General features: G+C 45.6%; 1 protein-coding gene and 1 non-coding gene across 5 annotated transcripts; one reads left to right on the top strand and one right to left on the bottom strand.

Annotated features, from left to right (window-relative positions):
* Positions 1 to 1,993: 1,993 nt before the first annotated feature.
* On the bottom strand, positions 1,994 to 26,546 carry Vha100-2 (V-type ATPase subunit a family protein Vha100-2). 4 transcript variants are annotated; one of them, XM_011137223.3, is made up of 15 exons: positions 26,206 to 26,546; positions 20,672 to 20,777; positions 9,251 to 9,391; positions 8,648 to 8,827; positions 8,315 to 8,443; positions 8,087 to 8,172; positions 7,513 to 7,639; positions 7,072 to 7,248; positions 6,631 to 6,843; positions 6,321 to 6,534; positions 5,750 to 6,170; positions 5,241 to 5,368; positions 4,916 to 5,154; positions 4,170 to 4,585; positions 1,994 to 3,754 (listed from the first exon to the last, which is right to left on the bottom strand). In XM_011137223.3, the coding sequence occupies exons 3-15, from the start codon at positions 9,365 to 9,367 to the stop codon at positions 3,658 to 3,660; spliced, it is 2,544 nt and encodes an 847-aa protein (XP_011135525.1). In that variant the 5' UTR covers positions 9,368 to 9,391; positions 20,672 to 20,777; positions 26,206 to 26,546; the 3' UTR covers positions 1,994 to 3,657. The 4 variants fall into 4 exon arrangements, with proteins under 4 accessions (XP_011135525.1, XP_011135526.1, XP_025152537.1 ...); XM_011137224.3 differs by lacking the exons at positions 20,672 to 20,777; positions 26,206 to 26,546 and adding an exon at positions 15,183 to 15,358; XM_025296752.1 differs by lacking the exons at positions 20,672 to 20,777; positions 26,206 to 26,546 and adding an exon at positions 13,475 to 13,649.
* LOC112588135 (U4atac minor spliceosomal RNA) lies at positions 19,085 to 19,206 on the top strand. The gene has a single exon (XR_003112582.1). It is a non-coding gene; the product is annotated as a U4atac minor spliceosomal RNA (small nuclear RNA).
* Positions 26,547 to 27,246: the final 700 nt, after the last annotated feature.

Here is a 27,246-nt window from a genome sequence, read left to right as displayed (position 1 = left end):
CGGAGATGTGTCCGGCGTCGTTCGCTCGGGGAACGCTGGGAAACCTTCCCAGCACCACTGAATCCCCGAGCGCGTAATGAACAATTCTGTAAGAAGAAACATCTGCTCCACGAAAATTCTAAACTGTCCGATCAAAAATTTGGAATCTCGTTGTTCGATACCGCAAACGTTTACTTCGCAAAAAATTCTTTTCGATCTCATTAATCCAAAAAATCGGCACCGAAGTAGTCAAAGGATCCATCGGAAGGGTTCGTCGATAACGAACCCTTTCAGCTTGGGACCTCGAGAACAGCTGAACACGTACATATTTATCGCTCTCTCTCTCTCTCTCTCTCTCCCTCTCTCTCTCCCTCTCTCTCTCCCTCTCTCTCTCTCTCTCTCTCTCTCTCTCTCTCTCTCTCTCTCTCTCTCTCTCTCTCTCTCTCTCTCTCTCTCTCTCTCTCTCTTTCTTTCTCTCTCTTTCTTCCTTTCTCTTTCTCTTTCCTTTTCTCTTTTCTCTTTTCATTGATGACGTCGCCCTATTTTTTTCTACGATAGATACACTCACAATGGTAACTCACTCGCAAGTTCGAATATCCTTAGTTACCCGTCACTCAGGAGGATTTGTACTTTAGTAATAGAATGTATTATATATACAGGGTGTCCCAAAAGTAACGGACCACCCTAATAATTCTTCAGTTGTAGGGATTTAAGTGAGCTACCTTATGATGACTCTGACTTTGACCTTGATCTCTATTTTCAAGGTCATTTGAAGGTCAACTTGCGTTTTTTAAATGGGAATACTTATTTTTTATTACACTGTTTTTTTCTATTAGTTAATTTGAACAACTTTTGTTTAAAACACTTTTTATTTGTCTAATATTTTTTGAGATATTTGAGGAAAACTTGATAACTTTTTCAATATTTAACTTACGATGTCTCGCTAACTATTTGTCGAAAAAGAAAGTAGTACTAGACTACTTTCTTGCTTTATTTAGTCTCAAGAATATATTGTTAAAATAGCGCCCTGACTTTTGTTAACTTAGTGACTTTTGGAAATTTCAAAATCATCAAATTAACAAAAATCAGGGCGTTATTGTAACAATATATTCTTGAGACTAAATAAAGTAAGAAAGTCTAGTACCACTTTTTCTTCCGACAAATAGTTAGCAAGACATCGTAAGTTAAATATTGAAAAAGTTATCAAGTTTTCCTCAAATATCTCAAAAAATATTAGACAAATAAAAAATGTTTCAGACAAAAGTTGTTCAAATTAACTAGTAGAAAAAAACTAGTAGAAAATATTGTAATAAAAAATAAGGATTCCCATTTAAAAAACGCAAGTTGACCTTCAAATGACCTTGAAAATAGAGATCAAGGTCAAAGTCAAGGTCATCATAAGGTAGCTCACTTAAATCCCTACAACTTTTATTCAGATCATTTTCCTTGAAACTTCAATACTGAAGAATTATTAGGGTGTCCGTTACTTTTGGGACACCCTGTATATGTATATAATGCACGCTGCGCGCTGAGACTTTCGTCGAACATTAATTAGGCTCTGCGTAGCAGCGAGTGGTGCTCTCTCTCTCTCTCTCTCTCTCTCTCTCTCTCTCTCTCTCTCTCTCTCTCTCTCTCTCTCTCTCTCTCTCTCTCTCTCTCTCTTTCTCTCTCTCTCTCTCTCTCTCTCTCTCTCTCTCTCACTTTCACTCCAATTTCAGACACCCGAACCGTTGTAATTGCCATGAGTCGACGCGTCTGTCTGAGCAAAGTTTCTTAATGATCGTTAATTATCGATTCGTCGAAGCAAACGACGCACGAGTCGATTATGCAGCTCGTCTCAGCGATGTCGATTATTCGAGTAACTTTGCTCGAACGCACTACCCAAATGATTCGGACGAATGCTATTCTTCCTCCGAGTGAAACGGGGAAAAGGGGAAAGGGCGAAATATTACAACGGTTCGAATCGTCGCTTTTCTCGCGGCGACGGCTGCACGCGTCGCAATGAATCGTTGTGTCGCACGATAAAACGTTACAAAACGACGTCGCTTAAGGATAAACTATTCGACTATGGCGTGTCCCCGCTCTACTAGGTAATTAATGGAATGAATACGATGCGCACCGAGCAGCAGCAGCAGCAGCAGCAGCAGCAGCAGCAGCAGCAGTAGTAGTAGTAGTAGTAGTAGTAGTAATAGTAGCAGCAGCAACAGTAACAGCAACATGATTTGTAAATCGCGCATGCACCTGTTACAATTTCCTTTTTATACTTCCGTCGTGACACCACGAAGCTTTGAGGCTTCTCTGATCGCCCCTCTTCGCGGTTGCACTGATTAATGACGTCAAAAACGAAGAAACGCACGCTCGTAATTTCGACGAAACACATTGAGATAAAAATATATGTCCCTGAAGCGATACACGCGATCTCGATTGAGCATGTTGATAAAACATTAAGAAGTTTATAAGATAAAAGCATCAGTGAGATTAACACAAAATGTAGATGCACGAAATGTGGCCTACTTTTTTACTACGTGATTTTGCCGCGTGAATTTTATGAATGCTATCTATTGCGAGCAGTGGAAAGTTTTCGGGCTATTTTGCGAATCTATTCGACCAATTGCGAGCGCTGCTCTCGATGGACTTTTTTGTTCCAACATGCTTTGCAAGATTTCATGTATCTCCGCGCTTCTCACGTAATTGATGAAAACGGCCATGGCGAGGAAACTGGAGCTTTAACGCCGGACGAGCGGAGTCGGTCGGCTCTAAGCGTATCTAGTTTCAAATAAAACGAAACGGCTAGTTCACTGACTTGACGCTGGGAATCGCTTCGTTTTTCTCCCGTTTCTTTCTCCTTCTCTTGAAACGATCCCGCGAGAAGCACGACTGGTTTCATTTAAAAGAGTCGGCGCGAAATACAGCCGGATAAAAACGGCGGCAAGGCTTAGCCTTAGCGCGATATATCGCGCGCGGAGCCGCGGATGAACCTTCAGTCACCTCGCGCGGAGACTCGGCTGCTGACCGAACGAGGACGGGGGGAGGGGCAGGGAAGGCGAAGGAACGAAAACCGATAAATATTTAATGCAGAATAAAATGTTTCTCTCCGCTCAGCGGCGCAGCGGTGCAGTCTCGCTCTCACGCACGCGCGAGCGTAAGTCTGTTATTACGATTATATCGTACGCATACTCGACCGACGTGTACAATAGGCCGGACTAATGCTGGGCGCGGCGCCACCCCGCCACTCTCCGGCGATTCGTTCGCTCGTTATTTCGCGCGAAAACAAAACGGGGTCCACCAGCGTGTATCGATCGCGTCAGCGAAAAAACCGCGTTCTCTTTTTTCCTCCTTAAGCATTACGGGAAATTGTCGCCGCGGCCGCGGTCGGCCGTGCGAGCGTGGCGGACAGCGTTAATCCGGCCGTTACGTATAAAGGCACGTGAACGACGGCTGAAATTACCGAAGGCACATTGTCAGGCTTATTTAAAACAATCCGCGGGGCGATTTGGTCCTCCCGTACTCTTCTCGTCCCCTAGGCGACGAAACAAGGCCTTGGCGTGTACGAAAGTACTCGATACATAATGTATAAAGTATATGCATAATGTATAAAGAGGTCTTCGCGCGTAACTCTATAGCTGTGTGTACATATATATCTATATATCTAACGATTATTGCTGGACTAGCGGCCGCTTAGTCTTCGGCATCCTCGGCATCTAGAATACTCTTGAAGTAAAACGGCTGGAAAGGGTATCCTACGCCCTCGTAGAATTTCGTCATGAACTCGACCCTGTGGCAAGAGAAAAGTAGCAGAACGATGAGAGGCGATAAAACGCGGGGAGGTTTCCTTGCATCGTGACGCTTTATTGATGACGGCAAATCGTATCGATCTATCGTGAATGGAATATATCGAAAGTTGACGCGAGGATATCGTTATTATTATTCGTATTATCCGTCGTGAACAATGTTGAAATCATGCGCGATTTCGAGGTTCATTCTCGTCAAACGTCACCGTTCAACAAATCAACACCGTTCGCTTCAACGCTCGTTTCCTGTTAAAAAAATGAGTTTCCCGGTCTTCCTTCTGTTTTAAAGGCCGAATTTCCTTGGAAACGAGACTCGATGAGAAAAATATGTCTTCTCTTCTTTTCCTCCTCGAGGAAAGTCAAGAAAACAGTCCTTTATAAGCAGCCTGGCATACGCACCAATGAAGCCTAAGGGTGTGCAGAAACGCCGAGAGGCCCTCCATCATGACGAGAATGGCGATAGTGAAGAACGCCCAGGCGGCGAAGCTGACAAACAGAATGACACCGATGACGTAATCGCCTTCTTCGGCGCCCAGACCTATCCGCAGCAACCTGTTCCAGAGCACCTCGGACAGCTGAGAGTGAGCCAAGGATAACGCCCACAATCGCAGGTAAGAGGCAGTGTGCGAAACAGTGGAGAGCACGTATTCTATGGTGTGGATGGACTGATTGATCATCAGCTCGCCGAAGGGCATGTCGTCGTGACTGTGGCCGCCATGACCGTGACTGCTTTGGGCCGCGGTGTCGTTGCTAGTTCCAGCCACCTGCGCCCCTTCGCTCTGCATCTCGATCTCTTGCGATGCGTTTCCGTTGCTCTGAACAAACCGCGCGGATGTTAGGTCAACGAACGTCAGCGGACTATACATCGCGACACGACGGTCTTTTCCGGAGCAAGTGGAATGTAGAACGCTCTTCTTTTGTATATTTAATATATCGCTGATGTGATGTAACAGAACGTGACTGTGTCTGATTGGATTTAAGAATTATGCCTGAATACCTGAAGAGTTTTAAAATATCGATCATTCATGTTAATGTTGTCAGTATGGTATAGTCGCGTCAGCGCGCGCGGAGTTATCTACATAACATACACCGTCGATCGCATGATCGCTATTTACAAGCGAACTACAAAATAACAAGCCACTTACGAAGATCTTCCCAGACTTCCTGCGTTTTTTCGCCCTCGTGCTCAAGATGTATAACGGCTTGCCGAACAGCATCACCGGGATACACAAGATGGCGGTGAAGAAGCAAACTAGCTGCAGGATGTCTTGTCCTTCAAACATATACTCGGAACAACCCGGGGGCATATTGCTGTGCTTGAAGAGCATCATGTTGATGAACGTTATTAAGACCGAGGGTGCGCACTTTGCACTTTTCGCCGAGTCTGCGTCATAATTAAGCGTCGGCATTAAGTACTTCGCGACTATTTATCGATCGCGATAAGCGGATAAATCATTGATTGATGCTCACAGTCATCGTAGGAGTGGTACATGGCCCATTTGATAAACATCAAGGCAGTCATGTAAAAGAAGAGGAGAATAAGGAAGAGCAGTTGTGGCAGGAATTCCAAGAACAAGCTGTGATACCTCTTGAAATTTCTAAAAAAAGAAAATAATCGCAGTGTGATGCAGCAAAATAAACAAAGAGAGCATTATCGAGAGGAATCCGGCTCAACTTCGGCGCGGCGACGTGTTGCTCGGGCCGTGCAGACGAAAGTATCGTAAATCCCGAAGACTTTGATATTATTTCGGAATTTACTCGTTTAATTTGCTTCATTCACCTGTTTGTTTTTTTAAGAAGGGTCGCCCCTTTGGCGTAATGCGTAATGCGTAAGTAAGGATAAAACAGAAAAGGAAAATAAGAAAAGCAAATATGACGGTACAGTGGGAGAAAAGGGAAAAATTCTTTTGCACAACGTGTCACTCGTGCGACACTCGGAGCTCCCTTTCTCCTTCGTGAAAAATTAATGAAACACTCACACGATATTGACGATGTTGATGCACACGCCGAAGATCATGTGCACGACGCCCAAAATAATGGACATCTTCATCTTCAGCGAATTCTGAAATACAATCTTATTCTGAGCGAGAACCCAAACCGGGTCCACGCCCATGGCATACGGATAACCTTGATAGTCATGACCCGGATGCAACTGGAGCAGTGGGTTATCCTCCACTGTGCTTTCATTGTAGTTGATTTTCCAACTGGTACCGAAAATGTTCACTGACTTTGAAAATATGTCGTTGTAGATAATACCAGCGTATATGGAAAATAGACCCATGAGGAGGATAATGTAACGACCGCCGAAGAATATATTCGCGATCTCATTGCTCGACTTCTGAGCGATGATCTTCTTCTCCCGTAGTATCATGGCGGCGGCGAAGATTGTCAGTATCAGTCCTAACATGCGACATACAAAATGAAGATGAACGCTTGTTGATGACAATGTCGATCTATACATTTCGCTTTTTTTCGCCTCGCTTACCGTTTCTTCCTCTCTTGTTTCTTTTTTTTTTTTTGTTTTACTCTTCTTTTCCTCTTTTCACTCACCGTGGCCGGCGTCGCCGAACATCACGCCGAACAGGAAAGGAAACGTCACGATGGTGTAGAGCGCCGGATTGGCCTCGCGATACGACGCCACGCCGTAAGCGTCAATCAAATTTTGGAAACCCTTGGTGAACTTGTTCGTCCGGTTGAACGTCGGCGGATTCTCGTCCGTGTGGATTACATTGAGGAAGGACGGTATCGAGCTGCCGCAGAGTCGCTGGAAGAACACATCCCATATTTCATTGCTCGCGACTCGTCTGCAGAACTATAGTTCGCGGACTGTACGCGTCAGACGAGACACGCATCTACTGACCGATCCTTCCGTGAGGCAATTTTGCACGGTCGCGAGATCGGACACTGGCACCCAGCATTCCCCGATAAGGCACTTCTTCGAAACGTCCATGTTGAACAGATTCATCGTGTGATAGATGGCCTTCATCTTGCGCACCATGATACTCCAGTTCGGTAGTTCCTTCGCCACGTTGTGCAAAACGCGCTGCCTGTGGTCTTGCGTTTGGTTCAATACCTTAATCAAAGAGATTTTAACCGTAAAGCGTAATATCCGGATGTAGAATGATACTTTTGCACGGTCTCGGAATATTATCATATAATATTTACCTAATAATAATAGTAACACGACGATAATGGTATAATAATAATCAATAATTAACATTATAGTAATATAACATAAATTATAATTTATGTGATGAGAATTGTAAATCTGCATCCTTCACAATCCTCTCGGCAATCTCACCAAATTGAGATCTTCAAGCCTTGTTCGAACACCCTTGACCATCTCTTGACGCTCCGCAAGGCTAGTTGGGCACGGATAGAGCGAGGCGTGGAAGCCGGTGCAGACTTTCTTGATACGGCTCTTCAATTGCTCCCCTTGGAAAAACGCCACGAAAGCCGTCTTGTAGATTTGGTTGCCCTGAAAACATTCACCGAAGAAAAGAATCAGGCGCATCGGCGAGCGTGCGGTTTGCGTCTCGATTTGGAATACGCAGTCGAGAGGGAACCGAGGACGAATCGAGAAACTTCGCTCTCTCTAAGGATATCAATTTTTTCAGGATCTCCTTCAAGATGTGTGATCGGAGGCGGGAACGATTGCGCTCCGGGAGCAACAACTCCACGCATAGTTGCAAACTATGCGGCCTCCCCTCGAAGTCAGAATGAAAGAAAAATCAGGACTAACCGTAGTTGGATCTTCCAGTGGTTTGTCAAGCTCGCTCTGCCGAAGGAACACGTTTCCGCGCGATATTCGCCAGAGCATTCTCTCGAAGGCGGGAACCCGTTCACGATTTATCACTCCGCCGACGAATCTGCAAGCAAATCGAACGTTACGTTCGTTACATGTCTCCCTCCGAGCGTTAAGTCGGAATAAACGTCGTCGTCGAATTGGATTTATGCGACCAGCGATTTTAGTTATCCGACCAATGAGACGAACGAACTCTCACCCTCGCGCGATGAGTAAGTCGTCTGTAACGACGGCGCTAGTATATATAATAGTAGTTTAACAATTCATTGTTCCGGGACAAGATGCCGCAGCAGAACACGCAGGTGTGCTCACACACACAGGTGTACAAAATTGTCCTTTAAATGTTATTAAAGCGTAACGTTATACACGCAGGCGCGCTTGATATTACGTTATCGTTGAATCAAATATGCGAGAGAAAGAAAAAGAGAGAGAGAGAGAGAGAGAGAGAGAGAGAGAGAGGCCGATTTATTTAACAATCGGCGTTATCCGCAAGAAACAAACAATAACTTACTCGAGACGTCCGCGAGTGGTAGTGACCTGTGGATTCTGTGGTTCCTCGGTAATGAGCGCCCTGGTGATCGAGTCGTTGGCTTCTTCCTGTTGATACAGAAGATGAAGAAACGAATCTTGATTCTTCGACAAAACGGTAACATCGATTACACGAAGAAGGGAAGGCGGGGGGGAGGGGGGGGGTGGGCGTCGCGCTACGAGCAAAAGTTACTGAAGTACTTTAAGGTACCTCCGTGAAGAACACTCGCGTCTTCTCGAGCACGTGCTGTAATTCCGTCAGCTCGAGATAGTTGCTCTTCAGGTTCACCGCGTTCTGGCTCAGCTCAGCTATATCGTTCTCCGTTTTCTCGAGGTGGGCCTGAAATTTCGAGAAAACAAGGCTGACGTGTTTTCCCCGGGAATCGATCCGGAATATCGTTAGCACGTCCGATATTTTCTACTTGAAATTCGGCTTTTCCGAAGTCGCAGAGAGCGAAGGAGCGAGAGTCAAAGGACGCAGTATGCGCGTAAAATGCAAGTGCGATGATTCACGAGACATCAATCTCCACGGAGGAGATCTTACTTCGAGATTGATAATCTCGCGTGGGATGGGTGCGCGCGGTAGCTCCGTCAGATTATCCGGGATCGGCACGCCGTCTTTCTTCACTTCCGCCTCGATGTATCGAAGCTTGCGCTCCATTTCGTCGCATCGCCGGACCTCGTTGACGAATTTCCGTTGAAAGTAGTTCACGTCGCCATTCAGCTGGACACAGAATGTCGGAGTTGAGCGGAGTTTAACACTGTTTCCGATCGAATCGGGAGAAGTAATGCCGAATAAGCCCATACATGTACACGATCAAATTCACCCAGCAATCAGGATAACGATAATGTGCCACGAAACTGATTCCATCAGATTGAAGCATATTAATCACGCATGAAGACGTCAAATATATCATTAATACTAAACGTCATCGTGTGTGCTGAATGCTTTATGGGCGTTAAAAAAGGTCCCGAAATTTTACAAGGCCCATAATATCTCTCTTCCACATTTTATCGTTTGAACATTCCTTCGACCGAGACGTCGATCATACGCACATGTACCTCGTCGTCATCGCTTGTTGCGCTAAGCGCTCGAGAATCACGTTAAATAACGCTACGAATGGAGATCACATCTAATCCAACTTACATCGCGAAATTGCACCGTACCGGTTTCTCCAAGTTCAGAAACGGAAAGGTAAGCCGCCTCCGGCTGAATGAACAGCTGGCAAAGGGCCATGTCCTCGCTCCTGAACATCGCCCCCATCTTGGAAACGATTTATTCCTTACCCTGCGGCGAGAAATAATATTCCTTATAAATTGCAGCCTATGTAGCAGATACGGATGCAGGAGGTAAATACTCAGCGAGCGAGCGAGCGAGCGAGTGAGCGAGCGAGAGAAAGAGAGTGGGCGGTTGTGAGAGGAGAAAAAAGACTAAAGAAGCAAGAAACACGGAGGGAAGTCTACGAATTGTAGCGAAAATCGCGAGTGGAGGAAGGTTCCGCTTGTTAACAGAGAAGCCGGCAATTCATTCGCGGATTCTCTTCCTCCTCGCGCTCAGCCTTGGCGGGCGTTCTTGTGCCCTGTGTTTTCTCATAGGCGCGGTGCGTTTGCGGAGTCCTCCCGCTGTAAGAAAAGTACACGCATCTTATCTATCGGCAAATACAAATTTCGACTAAACAAAAAACGTACGCAACGTAGATAGATGCATGGCTATAATCAGACAGCAGTGACGTCGTTGCGAGACGCGCACGAATGTACCCCGACGCAATCTAATCGCCTCGAAACTCAAACGAAATGTTTTACGGCTCTATTTCCACGTTAGGTGGAGACGCGACGATAAACACAGACGCGAGATAAGCAAGACGCTCCATAAATTTGTACGCGAACGAAAGCGATACACTTGCATCGGTATCATCTCTCTCTCTCTCTCTCTTCCTCCCTGTCTCCGTCCCTTCTTCCCTCTCGCTCTCCCTCTCACTCTTTCTCTGTCTCTCTTTTGTATACATCCTCGCCAGACAAATTTTATTCCCCATTTCTTATCACGTTCACGGGCGAGAACGAAAAAATACCTCCGATATTGCACGAACACTTTGGTATGCGGTTCGTTGGTTGGTATAATGCGATATAAACTGTACGGTGTACGATATAAAATTTGCGAAAATTCGGAGCCACGGGGGTTTACTTAGACCACGGATATGGTTGCATCCCGAGAGACGTCGGCTGACGGGCTTGTCATCTCGCTATCGAGATATTCCACAAGAAAAATGCCAAAAAATATACCTCTGTCTCAGTAAAACGACGAAGAAGCGTATTTTTCACGCGAAAAATAATGTTCAAATATGAAATGACGATAAATATTGACGTTGTAAAAATAAACTTGATATATAAACTAACTTGATATATAAAACATACTCATTTAATAAATTATATGCATATATATATATATATATACATGCTTCTTTCTTCATTCTTCACCGGTTCAAAAAAGTCGACAAGTGTAGTGAGAAAGCGAGTCTTTTTGCAGCTAGTCATACTTGCTGATACATTCAATAAGCTTATTAACTTAAGTATACGTTAAAAATTTCCAATCCAAGTGAATGACTATATTCACGGAAATTACACTCGCCTATAGCGACATATTTCCCAAAAATATCGCGCAAAACTTACTTAAAAATTTGTTTCGCTACTGTAACGCACAATCTATGTAATGATCTGATAAGACATTAGATAAAGGAAAGTAACGATTTTTTGTAATAGTCAATAAAGAATGTCCCGATAAGAAATTTCTGATGATAATACCGTCTTATCGCACAAAGTCCATTTGTAAAAAAAATTACTCCGAGAAACTTCGATAACTTAACTGAAGAACTCAGATTTATCCGTGTGTCTACAACAAAGGATTCCTTCAGAAAACGCTGACACGGATCCGATCTGCCGTAAATATATCCCATAAATAGGCAGTACGTGACAATCGAAAACTCGTCGTCTTCCGGACGATTTAGGCCGGCTATAAGCTTATCGCGTTTCGACGTGACGAATTCCACAGAGAACCTCAGAACGCTAACATGTTATCAACGCGACTAATTAATATCTCAAGGTCCGATCGCTTGATTCAACATCCATGTCGACGTGCGAGAAACGAATTATGCCGTGTCGTACAACGAATCAATTGTCTCTGATTGTCACAATGGCTTATTGGGAATACGATATTTGGAAATAAATGGATATTTCGATGCGCGAATCAGGGCGCACGTTTCTCCTTTGACGGAGAAATATGTATGTATATATATCAGGATATAATGTGATATGAATATGCAGTGAATACTTGGAGGGAATACAATGGCGAATCAAGTGCCGTTGCGGCGCGCATCGGAACTGCAGATAATTAATAATCCCGCGCGTGAGATGCGCGATAATCAAGCTACAACGATTGCTGCAATTTTTAGGCCGCCGAAACAGAAACACTGACTTCGTTTCCGCGAAACTGAAAGTACATGCATCTTCGTGCGCGTAGAACGTGGCAATTGTGAAAACACGGCAAACGGATAAAAATCCGCGACAAATTAATGGCGGCCGGGCGTTGGTTTCCTGTGAAATCGTAGAGACATATCCGGGCCTTTGAGTTAATGCGGCGAAAGTAAATAGACGATTACTAATTGTCGTGGTAAACGGAAGTGATGAGAACGGTGAAGTCGAAAACGACAGCTCGTTGTATGCAGAAAAAAGAACTAACGAAAAGCAACGAGCAGTAGGGGGAAGGCAAAAGATTTGAAAAACACAATTAAACGTTAGGGAGAAAGAGAGAGAGAGAGAGAAAGAGAGAGGGAGAGAGAGGAGGAGAGGAAGGGTGAACACTCGTATGTAATTTATAATAAGTTGCGACCCTGATAAACTTAGAACAACAGGTTCGTCGACGTACACGACGCCGTGTTAGGACCTTCGCTATTAAATGCGCGCGACTATGCAACTCACATGATCCCGACGATTGTTATTCGACACGAGAGAAAGAGCGAGAGATAGAGAGCGAGATAGAGAGAAACGCGCTTGTCAGGCGCGGATAACACGATAACAATCGGAATAAACAACGCGCGATGACGGGGGAGTAACGTAACGAGTTATATATCCGCCGCGACGGCGGGAGGGGAGGGGGGAGGGGGATGAGACGCGCGATTTCCGTCAAATCGCGAGCGTCATCGACGAGTCGTTGGCGAGGAAAGAGAGGTGACAGCTGTAGACGCGAATTACACGTCCACTGATTATCCAAGTGTTCCGTAAAGGAAAGAGTGCTCGACAAATGAGTTCCTCTTCCTCTTAACGTAAAGGAAACCAGGCTCCGTCGAGCACCGCAATGAAAACACGAGGTGTACTCTACATATCGCAAACACGCTTTTCTCCCCTCCCCTCCCTCTCTCTCTCACTCTCACTCTCTCTCTCTCTCTCTCTCTCTCTCTCTCTCTCTCTCTCTCTCTCTCTCTCTCTCTCTCTCGCTTGCTCTCCCCCTACTCGACGACTCGTTTAAACATTATTCGTCCCTAACGATCACCGGGGATACATTCGGCACACGCGTTATCGTTCAATTACGGACAATTATCTCGGCGCGCTGATAACGAATTATTAATCTGTGACTTCTAATGCTCTAAATGACACACGATACGATACGGAATTCCGAATGATTCACGGTCTTTTAGAGAGACCTTCGTATAATAAATACAGAGCTACTGTCAGGGACATTACACGCCCTACGTAACGATGACCGATGACTCATGCCTATCAGTTCGTCGACATGACACCATGATTCAATCTTCACGGGGATTCGAATCCAGAGCTGCCGTTTCGATCACGGACGCGTTTATTCCCGTCGAGCTGTTGGAAACCGCACGAATCAATTGACCACCAAATCCGTCATAACCGAAGACGCCTCATTCGATCGACCGGGTCGGGCAACGACGTGTGATCTGACGATTTGCGACAACGAGGAAATTCGTCAGAGCCTACTCCATTCCGCGGAAACACGCGAGACCACGCAACTCTCGTGTCGATCACGAGGTCAAGACGAGATCGACCGTCAATGATCGCATCATTCGAAAATGAGAAAAGCAACAACTTGTCTCGACACAAACAACGAGACTTATCCTTGAAAATTCGGCTGCTGAAGTTGTCGAAGCACTCAATCGACTCAATGATGCCTTTACGGCAGCGATTTAATTATCACTCATTGAGAATCGCAAACGCGCAAAACGACACCGCGGGCAAGTAGAAACAACGTGAAAATACCTCGACTCATTCGCGATGACACGCGCACACACACACACACACACGCGCGCGCGCGCGCGCACGCGCGCGCGCTCACGTGCGCGATACGAGCACGAACCGTGGAATCAGCAGAGAGCACCGCCACGGTGACGATTAGCAGCGCGTTACGCACCGCCTGTGGAAAGAGAAAAAAAAATTACATAACAATAGCGCGAGCGGATTCGAGCGAGTACAATGATGAGTCGCGACTGCGAAGCGCGCGCGCGCGCGTTATGTCTTCGTGGACTCGCCTCGCCGTTGGGTCCAATTCAACAACGGTGGAGCAAGTCCGGGCTAACAACGACGAGTACCGCGAAGAGGCGCGGCGACGAGGGAGGAGGACGAACTCTGATGACGAGCTCGCTCATTGTAACGTGCTCGCACAGCGAGAATGAGAGACAGAGAGCGCGCGCGCCCGCAAGAGAGAGAGAGAGAGAGAGAGAGAGAGAGAGAGAGAGAGAGATGGAGGGGAGGGAACGCAGAAGCTCATTCGAATCAATTCAGGCCGGTCAGGTATGCGGTGTGCGTGTGCGGTCAACGCGCAATATCAGTCACGCGCGCGCGAGATAATCGTACCTCGCGCGAAGATTAAATCCGTACGAAAAGCGATATCGTTCGTGCCCGCTAAAAAACAAAGCCTCTTCGCGTCTCCCCTGCCGCCCTTGCCCGGAAAGGGAATGCATTTGATCTCGCGTAGAAGTCTCCCCTGTCGCCTTTGGCGCGGCATCCGACCCGCTCGTCGATCTGACGGCGAAACTCTGGGAAACCTGGTGGTCTCACTCGGAGAAGGTACTCGCGAGATCACCTCCGACTCGAAATTAATCGCGAACTTAATATCATGTGGCTGCAGTTTCACGCCAGGGTGCCGTTCATTTTCGCCCAGAGTCGACGGGCGCAAATTACCGGAGACGAAATTTCGTGTTGCGTAACATGTCGATCGAGTGGCAACATATGGCCCTCGACGATTCGCAGCGTCAGGAACCAGCTTCGTGGAGCTGCGAAATTCCTCTCCGAGCGTCGCTTACGATTTTCGCGATCTCGCCGACGCGCTTCGGTCGCCGCATCGAGTAGCCGAGAATGCGAGCCCTTCTGGAGTGGCTCCATCAGGAGCGACGAGGGAACCGAGGAAAAGTCGACGCGATCACGAAATGTAGATCGAGATGAGCAAGCAGCGAACAGCAAACAGCGGACGCCGTCACTCCGATCTTTACACACTTGTGCACTCACGCGCGCGCGCGCGTGTGTGTGTGTGTGTGTGTATGTACATGCGCCGGAAGAGCACATTCTCGGACGGTGCAGACACGCGCGCGTTGTTCGGTTCATTAGTCGCCTTTGACAGACGGCTGATTAAGATTTTTCCACGGAGTCGATAATTGCGTCGAGGCGTCAAGGCGCCGCGGGCAAACAAGAAAACGCAAACGAGCGACGCTCATTTCGGGGCAACGAACATCTCCGCCGGCGCATACGGGCTCTCGGCCGAACTAATTAACGACGATGAACGAGGCAATTAACAAAGCCGGGAAGAGTGGCGGAAACGTTTACGGTCGCTCGGACGCTCCTCGTGAACGAGGCCGATCAAGCGGGCGAGCGACGAGCCCTTGTTACGAGCCCGGTGGTTCTCGCGACCGGTGGTCCACGTCGGAGCGCACTCTTTCACGCATCTCAATCGGGATTTCACAGAGCCCGAAGGAGTAGCCACCTGCCGTCCGCCCGTTAACGGAAGTTTCACCTTCGCCGCAGACGCGTTGACCGCGCGCGCGCGCGCGCGCTGAAGGGAAAGGACAAACCTCGTGATTGTGAATCGCTGCTCCCTCCCGCTGCTCCCTCCCGCTGCTACCAGCCGTACACACACGCACCGCGACTTTTGCTCCGGTTCGCCACGCAGGTGCAATACCTCGCGACTGATTTGACTAGATCCAACGTAACGCACGAATAAATCCCACCTCACCGATGCTAGGAGAGGGCTGAGGAGGCCGGGAGAGGGAATCAGAACTCGTGACGATCTCCTGTTAGCAGATAAGAGCGGACCGTGACAAGGCGCTGTCTCTTTTGTATGTCGCGCCCGAGCGCGCCGCTTGAGCCATTTAAGATCGTCATCGCGACTCTTGAGACTCGTCGTCACTCGGACTCGGCGACGGAGGAGAGGTACTTTTTTGTTTACTCCGTCGAATATCCACGTCGCTCGATAAATCGATCCGCCGTGAAATCGAAAGGTCTGCCAGAGCTCTCTCGCCGAGGGTCGCGCTCGTGCGGCTCCTCGTTGACGATCAATCTTGGCAGGACAGGATCTGTACCAAGTAGCATAATTCGTCAATCCGCGCCATGGTGCTCTCCGACGACGCGTAGGTGTTTGTTCACCCGGCCAACGGCTAATAGTCGACCGACGAACTACGATTATTATTCACAGCCGTATGTCGTCGTAGTGACTCGCGCGTACTCGATGCAAATTGCAAAAGCCGCGCAGATTCTGGACCGCCGCACAGTGGGGGCCAGATGACATTCTTTGGTTCAAATTTCTCTAGAGACCTGAATTTCCAATCGATCATCAACACCGTCGATGGATGAGGTTGATCCTGAATAAATTCCAAAGAGATCTGTCTTGCCAAAATTTTGAAAAAAATTATCGGCTCAGGGTTCATGGCTTTAGGGCTTGTCTTAGAAGTTTCGAGGCTCGAACTTAATGTTTTATAGCTGAATATTCGACTTATAGTCGAATATTATTAGGTTCTCGAGCTATCGCTAGATTGGGCTTCTTGGACTATTTGGGGCTTTTAATATATACGGCTTCATGCATCCACGAGCTAAAAAGTTCTCGATCGAATTGATAGATTCCTAGGTTGATGGGCTTAAGACTCAAAATCCCTCGATTTTGTGCTTAACGGGTCTATATTTGATATTTTTGTATTTTGGGCATGAGTTTGGGATTAATGGGCTTCTGGTTCCAGATCGATAAATCTCGAGGTGATTGTTGATTGGTTTCATAGTTTCAATCCGCTGAATACGCTATTAGATAGAAATAAGTGTCGAGTATTTCACAAGTTTCTCGCGTTTAACGATAATTTTTCCTCTTTTGGGGCTAGTAATTCGAGAAAAAAATGTTTTTTTAATTTTGGCAAGACAGATCTCTTCGGAATTTATTCAGGATCAATCCATTGGCGTCGGTGATCGGTTGGAAATTCAGGTCTCTAGAGAATTTTGAACCAAAGAATGTCATCTGGCCCCACTGTGCGTCGTGGAGAACAGCAGATCAGAAAAATACATAACACGACGAGCGGTCGCTATTGATCGGCATGCGTAATTGTACCGCGCTCCCGTTTGATAAATCGCTTTACCGCGGTTTACTGTAATTTGACGGTAAACCCGAGCGCACTGCTATCGCGGGGCGGAAGATTCCTTTCCGCAGAATCGGGTCTCTTAGCGACGAGATACACGCGACTGAATCAGCGCGAGAGAGACAACGACGTTTTCATCGAAGTCGCAGATAACATTGAGGAGGAGAGAGAGAAGAGGAGAAGAATAACGACAAATAGATCACTCCGTAATAATAAAATGGGAAAGCGTCGCGGGGACAAAATCATTCAGCATTCGACGCGTCGTCTCGCGCCAACGTCATCCGAGAGATTCCATCGGAGATTGCATCTAGATAAGGCAAATGATAATAAGTCGCTACCTGTCTCGTCCTACATCTTCGTATGCGACATACTCTATATAGATAATCGTTATCTGCTGATTGCTTTACGTCTACCGTATGCGATTCCGTAATTTATATGGTTGTACGCGCTGCTGATCCTTCTTCGCGAGCGGAGGACTCCGCGGGAGCGCACCTCGAGGTCTCCTCGTGCCTCGCGCGAAACAGCATCAACACGTCGCGTCTGATTATATAACGCGAAGTGAATTCACGAAAGAAGAAGAACCCTCGAAATTCAAACAAACCTTCGAGCCGAAAATCTGACTGAGAATCAGCGGAACGGTCGGCGAATGGAACTCGCGTACCCCTGGGATTGTGAAGTTCAGGAAGAGAGAACCAGTTTCTACTCGGAACTCCGTGATAGATTTAGAGAATAAAATTTCAATCATCTCGCTCATTGTATCTCTCAAATCATACGTTGAGGGCCGGTTTATCTAAAATTACAAGAAGAAAATAAAAGTCGTTATCCGCTCGAGTTTATTCTCTCGGGCGAACGAGAGGGACTATCTGCGCTTCGACAAAGGTCTCCGTTCACGTGTATTACGAACGCTCTTATCGCTCTTACAACCTGCATAGTAGTGAGCTATAAAGAATCGTAGCGAGTTATCTAGGATCGAGTTATCGTTCTATGAACGACGCAGGCAGCGTTAACGCGTACGTCTCCTCCGATATCGGTCAGAATTTATCCCGAAGGCGTGAACGAGCAAAATTCCACTTAGCCGACAATAGCCAGCAATAACGGAAAAACGGCAAATTGTTGCCGCTGTCCAAGGTGACGTGCCAACCGTATCTTCACGACGGACACTTCGAGCGCCGTCTAAGGCCGAAGCTTATCCTTCTGCGGATTTCTAGGTCGCCTAACCGCGGCAGCCTCCTATTTAGCGGTCGGCTATTACGCAAATTGCCGTATCTTCAGTGACATCTTTCATTAAGCGAGAACGATGAAATTCAGACGTTATTACATTACACACGCGCGATTCTCCCGAGGAGAGCGAGTGTGCGTGACGTCACGCCCATATGCATAGATTAGATTCACGTGATAGCAGGAGCCGACAACGCTTTTCGCTCTTTTCGCAATAATCGGACTGTATCGCTGTTCGCACGTCGTCGAACGGTGCTTGAAAAAAAGTGTGTTGCGGTACTTGAAATTAATACAGAAGATATGGGACAGAAGGTGCACGTTTCCTTCGAGCGTCGCGCGATAAGTATTTCCTACGATATCCGTTTGATTTATTAAGCAGATGACAAATTATAGAAACAAATTATAGAAAATTATAGAAACAACGCGAGTTTTACCGCGTCGCGTGACCTCCCGCAAAAATGGATCTTCAAGTGGGACAGCCACGTTAAACTCGACAGCGCTTGAATTGCTGGCTGCAATGAATGGAAAATTACGTGCCAATTGTTACTTCGGATAAATATGAGCTTTGGGCAATAATTGCACGTATCCGGCACGTATCATTGCCTTTCGGTAATGACACGGTAATATTGATGAAGTTTGCGTACAAACAGGACACTGCAATTGCGTACGATCCAATGACAGATTCATATCACGCTCAAGTGCAGCCCAAGGTGGCCGGAAAATCGTAGACGTGCGTAGACGAAAGATAGATAAAAACTCGTCAGCTCTCGTTCGTTATTCATCGCGTGAGGAAAAACGTTCACAATAGAGAAATATTTTGATTGAAGTGGATTGTTTTACGTCGCTTGAGGAACATTACGAAAATCTCGAGTGACAGCTGAGACACTTCGAGTTCGAGTCACAATTATTTTCCGAAAGCTAAAATGAGATGAAAATGTCCAATTGCAATTATATTATTATATTACTTTCTATCCAGAGCGATTTTAATAAACGACGAGGCGATAACACAGAAGAGAAGTGAATATTTCAAGTCTGCGTGTACGCTCGTTTTAGTTGTTACTTCTGCCAAGAGGTGGCAGACCCTTCTCGAGAGCGAAATGCAGCATCGATCATATATAAAGCCGACGGTAGCACAAGTAGATGTCCTTGTCTTAGGGGAGCATAATACCCCGTGATCGTTTAGTGAGGGTGTTGATGCTGAAACCCGTTATTTAAAAGATAACCGCATCCGGATCTATTCCGAGATGCAATTTTTGTAGGGCCTCTTTACTTTACAAGGGGCCATCCCACAAGATGAAGATAGATAGAGAAGACGGTCGTTCAAAAAATAAGCAAAATTCTCACTGTTAATTCTCTGTGCTGAGAGTAATTTGTATATTACCACATATTTATATAATATATATCTCGTTCGATGAAAGTTTCACAAAGATCTGAATTTGTGCATTATACGTACGCGCTATGTCTATTAATAATTATATTTCCGTGTGAAACAGAAATGAGAACAAATCGTCGTTGTTCGTCATGACAAATTCGCTTAAAACAATTTTGCATTGCGAAAGTAGCATAGTTGGGTGTTCTATATGCATTGCGCAACAGATTGAGCAACAAACAGTAACTGTCGGAGTAGTATTCAAATATTGAGTGTGAGCCGCCAAACCAGTCGGTTAGTTCGCGTCGGTTAGTTTTCGCATTGCTATCTCTATACAGAGCCGCAAAGCGCGTGTAATCGTGCGTGCGTGCGTGCGTGCGTGCGATCGCGCTTGTTATACCTCGCGTTCCGAGAGAAACTATTACTTGACGAGATCATCCAGATATAGACGCTCTTGCGTAACAAAGAAAAAGATCCTTGTACAAATAAAGACCCTTTGTATAAAAACAAATCAAGCCTGCACCTTCCATTCTCAAGTCACATTTTACTTAAAATCGCGCGCGTATCACGCGCGTGGAATTTCTTTCCACGGTATTTCGAATCTGCTGGTTTTTATAGATTCAGGCCGTTAATCATTGAGCGGATCTGATCGGATCGGCGAAAGGTTGCCGTTCATCGTCCTTGTTCATCGATAAACCTTTCACCAAGGAGGCTGCTACTTAGTTACCTCTGGATAACGCCGTCCACTCGCACATCACTCCTTGCATATCAATCGCAACCAGTCGCGTACCAAATTAAGCAGCCGAGTGACTGGCGAAAGAGCCACGTCGGGAACACGTTCGAAATGCCTAAGCAGCGGGAACCTTGGACACCAATCAACCACTGAGTGACCCTAATAACCATGCGGGCCATCTGCCTGGCGAAACCGCGACAAGGATTGCGATGTCCGTCTGTCTTACTTCGCGAGAATCTGCCAGTTATGCGTGCAAAATACTTCCCGCCGTGAGCGCGACGTTACTCCCCCCGATAGAGCGACTAACATGCCTGTAATTTCTGCAAAGATGTCATTTCGTCGATAGATACTTCGGTGAATCCACGATCGCGACTTGTACCCGAAGAGAATGCGCGCAGACGCCGACGATAGCTTCTGAATAATTAGTCGTTTGAAAATAAGCGGCTCGAGTTCGAATAAATAAATACACGCCGTTTCTCTTCCTCCCTCCTTCTTGCCCTCCCCACACTTCCTTCCACTCTTCCTCTCGTGCTTTTCATATTAAAATTAATCGTGTGATATAAAATTAATCATTCCATCGTATAGAAAGTTAGAAAAAATAGTACTTTTTCCCGCCGCAACTACCTGCATCTGAAATTCCCTGCTCGATGAGAAGTCACCTCCGCGTCTTCTCTCGCTTCTTTTCGCCATGGACTTCGCCAGAGGCTATTGCATCAGGAACTGCACGATGCTAAACACAAGAATGTTAACGTTCAATTTTATAATTAGATATCAATTGTATAATTAAATTGTCATAATACAAATCTGTACATTTTATTTCTGTCTTCCTCTCTCCCTCTTTCCATCTTTCCCTCTCTCCCTTCTTCTCTCTCTCTCTCTCTCTTTCTCTCTCTCTCTCTCTCTCTCTCTCTCTCTTTCTTTCTCTCTCTCTCTCTCTCTCTCTCTTTCATCGATTTCGAGTAGACTTTAACAAAAATAAGCAAGAAAGCTAAATAGCAAAAGAAAGTGTGCGGTGAATTACGAGCATTTTGACGTTTTCAGATTAGCCGAAGTCTATCGCGAACATTGATAGAAATATGATATTTCCTTTCCCTTGTAAAATATGAAGACAATTCCTCCCCCTCTTGGTAATTACGTTGTCCGGAAAGTAACTGTTTATTGAACCGAACTTGTCAAACTTTTCACATTAGTAATCTCATTAATAATATTTAATTTATATTAGTAATAGTAATTAGTAATAGTAATTAGTAATATCTCAATCACTGAGCGCAAAATAAAAATTTCGCTAAGAGTGACACATGATAAAAGTAACGGCAGAAGCAAAGGAACCGCCACCTATTTAGGTTAATTGAAGAGCTCAGTTTCCACTTGAGCAGTATTAGAAACCCGAGGAGAGGAAGAGAGAACGAGAAAAGATATCGCTTCAGTCTCCTCTACGATTATAAGAGGCTCATTTTACGATCCGAGCGCAGATAACGCAGATTCTCATCCCTGCAGACAGGATTATCGCGCGTGTTTCGCGATAGCACAAGCCAAACAATTCACACGGCAAATAAACTCCACGACCACCATGTACATAATCGCACTCACTCGCGAACACATATGCAAATATACGTAAGAATCTCTTCGCCGCTCTTTCGAGAAACACTCGCGCTTGAGATAAAGCAGAAAAGAATAGAAGAAGACCTTTCAAACTGCTTTCGGGCGAGCAGTAGCCGTAGTCAGTCAACTGACAAAGTCGAGAAGTCGGGTAATTTAGAATCGCCAGTAGTGACTGTAAATTAGAAAAAAAGAAAGATTTCCTTCTTCTTTTTTAACCGTAATTTTTTCTACCTCGAAGAGCATCATCCTTTTCCCTTTGAAAAAAGACAAAAATACAGGAAATATAAGACATAAAATATAAGTTGGAAAATTCGTCACGCTTCTTTATCCGTGAGGCATAAAAGTTTCATCATCGACATCAAGTTCGAGCGTGTCATATTATAGAAGCGTATCGAATGGAAAAAGGATAAAACGGAACAAAAAGAGAAAAGAACAAAGGAACAAAAGAAATACAGCGGGAAAAAAGGCAGGCTAAACTAAAAAGGCAGATAAGTTGCATTAAGAAGGTAGTACATCCAAAAAAAAGTAATTTCAGAACGAGCGGGATCATTTAAATTTTAGAGGACTTTATTCTTATACATAGCCTCAAGAGGATTCCTCTAAGATTAAGAGGAAAATATTAGAAACACATTATAGATTATAAACACATTATTCTTAAAGTGAGAGAGATTGCAAATGATGCAAATCTTATCGATTTCAATATAAATTTCCTCTTATATACAGATTATTTAATCTTTTTTTAAGAGGATTATTATTTCTCCTTTTGTCTTGTTTAATTTTTTTTCCATTTGCTACTTTTCTCTAATACGACCCGCACAAACTTGATATCGACGAAGCTTTTATGTCTTACAAATAAAAAAGCGTGTATCTCTTTTTTTTTAAAGAAAAGAGGATGATGCTTTTCGAGATTGAAAAAATTCCGTGGAAAAACAGAGTTTCAACTGAAAGAAACGAACGACGTAAAATCTCACTTTCATTCGTTTCAGCTCCAAGTCAATTTGATCGCACAGGTAAAAGGAAAGAAGGAAACCTTTCTTTTTTTCTAATTTGCAGTCTCATTACTAGCGGTAATAAATTAGGTTTCCTTCTTTTCTTTTACCTATGCGATCTTTATCTATATGACCAAGTCAAATGTCCTTGGAATCGAAGCGAACGAAAGTGAGATCTTATGTCGTTCGTTTCTCAAGTTCGTGCGTATCGTATTAGAGAAAAATATCGAATAGAAAAAGAATTAAACAAGACAAAAGGAGAAACGAACAAAGGAAAGAGAGAAGCACCGGGAACAAGAAAAAGGCAGGCCTAAGGATAAACTAAAAGGACAAGTAAGTTGATAAGCAAGCTTCAGGTAGATAGATTTCAGGTAGGTACGGAGCACCATTGGACAAGGTCATTGAACTTTCACTCTCGACCGAGAGCGTTGAATACATATTATCGTGTACAAACGGCAATCCATGGATCATTCGACCACCTTGGAGTCGCAAAAAGCGCAAAAAGCTTCGTGACACAAGATGCGTCCGCGAGATTCACTGAGCGACTTCTAATCCACGGATTCTTTGATCAATCCGAGCCCTGACGAAACTGTCGTTGAGCACCGACGGCTCTTCGAGGTTGAAAAAACTCCGCGGAAAAACAGAGTTTCAGCTGAGAGAAACGGACGATGTAAAATCTCACTTTCATTCACTTCGTCGACCCAAGTCGGCTTAGTCGAGACAGAAGAACCGATCATGAATTTACGCTCGATATTGAAGGAATCGGTGCGATCGCGCGGGGAAATTTTCATGCAGGTAGAATGTTCAGCTTCGAATTTGACCCACGATAAACGACGGAAATCGGAACCGCGGAGTCTCCGTGAGCGAGTCGTAATTTCGGTTGTTACGGTCGGCGTTCATTAACTGATAAGTGCCGGCATATGTCTCGGTGATTGACACGGTAATCAATATTGATTACAAATTCTGCGACGGTCATCCTAACGGTTTGTTCCCGCTGCGTGCGGCCAGATCGATCGAGCGTTTTATTTATATCCAAGCCATGCATAAGGGGCGACGGTTCGGCATTGCAATCGGTGAAAGATGAAAGAGTTGTTCAACGACTGCGCTCGTCCCGCTGCCGGCACCGAGTTCTTCTTATCTGTTTTATTTTTTTTTCTTCCTTCTTTTTGCAGAGCTTCCTTTTTTCTTTTTTGGCAGAAATAGACACGACACCGCAGATGCGCTTCTAGGTATAGATACCACTCTTGTACGATCGCGATATTTGCCAATAGCCTTTACAACGGCTTCATTGTCATTTTGATCGCCACTTCGTACACGTGTTACTTCGCATGTTTGCAACTCTATTTGCTTGAGATATTGCCAATTATTTTTATACGGACTCTCGTGACATTCACAAACGGTATCGCTGCGTCCTGAGGTATCGCGGAAAACATAAAGGTACATAATTTCCGCGAATAATCGCGAATAAATATTCGTTGAGGTTGACGAAAAAAGATAAGACGCGTATTTCCGCCGTGCGTCAAATATGACTCGATTCCCGTATCTTCAGTCCCGATCGCTTTATATATACGTCATTCCTCATACAATGATAAGAGAATTTAACGTTCAAAATTGTCGAGTCGAGCTTGACACGAAACAAAGACACGCGAAAAACACGTGAGAAACTAGAAAGTTCGGTCGAAAGTCACGTGCGACAGGAACGCGGTAATTTTCCGACTTGCGCCAACCGCGAGAATTTCCATGATACTCCAAGCTCAATTAAATCTGCCTGAGTAATCGTAGACGCCATGCCAATTATTTAACTTGGCTCACGTAACGTCAGACAAGACTCGAAGACAAGCATAAAGATTAACGCCACCGCAGCTGAGCGCGAAAATAAGATCCGACACAGCAGCGCCGATGCTATACTTTGCACACAACTTAAGATCCACGTTTGCGCAGGATTTCGCGGCGAGCTCTAGCAGCACGTCGGCATTTAATTCAGGATCGAATTTACGCGCGAAGCTAAACAAGCCGCGGGTTCTGGAAGCAGCGGAACGAGAGAACGTTGTAATATCGCTGGTGATACAATCCCCGAGACTGCAAATACGCAGGTATGAAACCGCGTCGATTATCTCATCTTCACTCACCGAGCGAGCGAGCGAACGAGCGCGATTAGCCTCGCGTGCTCTGTAATTTATATATATATATATATGTATGTTCCGGTAAACTGAACTGAAGGAGAAACACAAGAGCAACCGAAAGAAGAAGAGACAGTCACGTCGAGTTTGAGATCCGTCGCTGTCGCGTGTACACATAAAGAGGAAGAAAAGCATCGACATTGCCAGCCGACCTAGAGAAAAGCATGTCGTCTGTGGCGCGGCTTAAAGCCACGGTCGAGCTTAAACCACCGCTAATTTAATCGGAATCCCGTCGTGCGACCGGCGCGAGCTTTCCCCGGCGCATGAGATACATAAACCCGATTCGTCTCGTACGTCTATTCTTACGTTCATAAGGTTATTTACACTCGGTGTCTGACACCATTTTCACAGCTCCCGCCGCGATACCCGGGGCCAAGCTCGACGTCTGTTTGTTCGCCAAAGTGTGACCAGAGTAGAGGAGGACCGAAAAATGCGCCTGAGCATTTCGTGAGACGCCCGAATGAAATCCAAGTGGACTTCGTGCGACTGATTATTTTGAAACTCCGAGTTTGAGAGAGATAGAGAGAGAGAGAGAGAGAGAGAGAGAGAGAGAGAGAAGTTCGTCTCACGAGACCGCGTCCTCGTGTTATTTCGAATTTCCGTCATCTGGTGCTTTCAGAGGCTTTATTTCGATCGCTGATTTTTACTATGCGGAACGCTTCTCATTCACGAAGACCCGCGCATTCCGTCGTCGCTAGACTGACGCTGCTCCTTTTTTTCTCCCGTATCATCGTTCATCTCATTATCAACTTTGCCCTAAATTCTTTCGTCTCTTATTTAATAATAGCACGTGTAATAATAGTATAATAATATCTATAGTATCCTACCTACACAGTCACGCGGGATGTCCGCGCAACGAGCGCGACGCACAGATGAAGATCACAGAATTATCCGTCGCGGGAAGCGTCAACGCTCAAATCGATCGATTATTCCGATCTTTCGATGCAGCGGGTCTCACACGAAGAATCAAACGTAGCACGTTCAATTTGACGCGACCAGCGACTTCGCCAGCGAGGTCATAACGGTGATAACAATTATTTTTAGTACATTGGAATACGATCTTCTGTCTGATTCATCGTGGTTTCCAGCAACCCCGCTTAGGGGTAGCGAACACGTGCGAGGCTGATGCGCGAGCGACACGCACCGGGACAGCCGCTGTGCGTGCGTCGTGCTTGTCAAGCGACGATAATGATCGTAACGAGAAGCTTCGAAAAATCTGCGCAAGTCATGAAAGTCATGAAAGGGATAAAGAAACATTCAAGTCGATTAAATTCGAACGCCAATTCCACATGTTCGCAGCTCCGAAATATTGGTACGAGCGTCGACGGAAGACAACGGTGACATGAACGTATCTTTCTGTTCTACTTTCTATCTATAATTTATTTACCAATTTATCGTATTCATGAGCATTCGCTCATGAATTTACTCCGTCCATCCAATATTTCCACAGCGCAAATATTTTGCCACGTGTCATGCTCCCCCAAGAAAAGCCGCTTGTGAACGCGATTCCTTCCGCGTCTGGCCGTCTTACATCAGTTTCTGAACGGATGACGAAGACACGCGTCGACGACGCATTTATCGACGAAAGAGCAAAGGTTCTAAACCTCACGGCAACGCGACACGCTTCGCGCGTGCCGCTGACGATAAAAGCACGATAAACGCGCGCTCGCTCATCCACTCGAGAATTACACCGCGCGACACAACGGGTCGACAGACACTGGACGGTGGCCGCGACCCCACCACCCGGTGGTTCCCCGTCGTCGAGCGACGACGAATGTAAACACCGTCACAGCTGATCGCAGTGCTGCGAAGTGCATGCTCCGATTCTTCGCCGGCAACGCTCGAGCGTCGAGCATCATCCGCGAATGCGGATGGACAAGGTGAATAAACTAGATCGGTTCTCGAAATGTTTCCGCGAGTTCTCGATATTATTCTTACGAATTAAGTCAAATTAATATCGACCGATAACAGAGTTTAAACTTTATTCGCATCCTCGTAAGTACTCGCATTTTGATGTACGCTAGTAGTAAGTTGCATGGACAGAAATAAATAATTTTTGCAAATCTTTACTATTTTTAAATAAAAATCCTACTGTACTTTTCAGTCATATACATATATAATTTGGCATTAATTTCTTTTTAACCTAAGAAAATCCTCATGAACTATCTGATCCCCTGGAATAAGAGAATACGAGATATTGCCGAACTCTCACTAGCTAAAACGACGGTAGCTATCTGTCGCTCATATGAAGTGAAGGAACTCGGAACTAGCATTATTAAAAGTTAGCATTATTAAAAGAAAGTCCTATATAAGAAAAGTCCTTCAGAGATCTGCCCGGATAGGTCTGTCTATTCTCTCCACTTCTTCCTCTCAACGTGCCATATCACCCTCTTACCCCGTTCCGGTGCCGTCACAGTGCCGGATGTAA

The sequence above is a fragment of the Harpegnathos saltator genome, unplaced genomic scaffold (assembly GCF_003227715.2).
Source record: "Harpegnathos saltator strain DR-91 unplaced genomic scaffold, Hsal_v8.6 scaffold16, whole genome shotgun sequence".
Classification (NCBI taxonomy): domain Eukaryota; kingdom Metazoa; phylum Arthropoda; class Insecta; order Hymenoptera; family Formicidae; genus Harpegnathos; species Harpegnathos saltator.
Note: the sequence above shows the minus strand (reverse complement) of the source record. Positions and strands in the feature narration are given on the sequence as shown.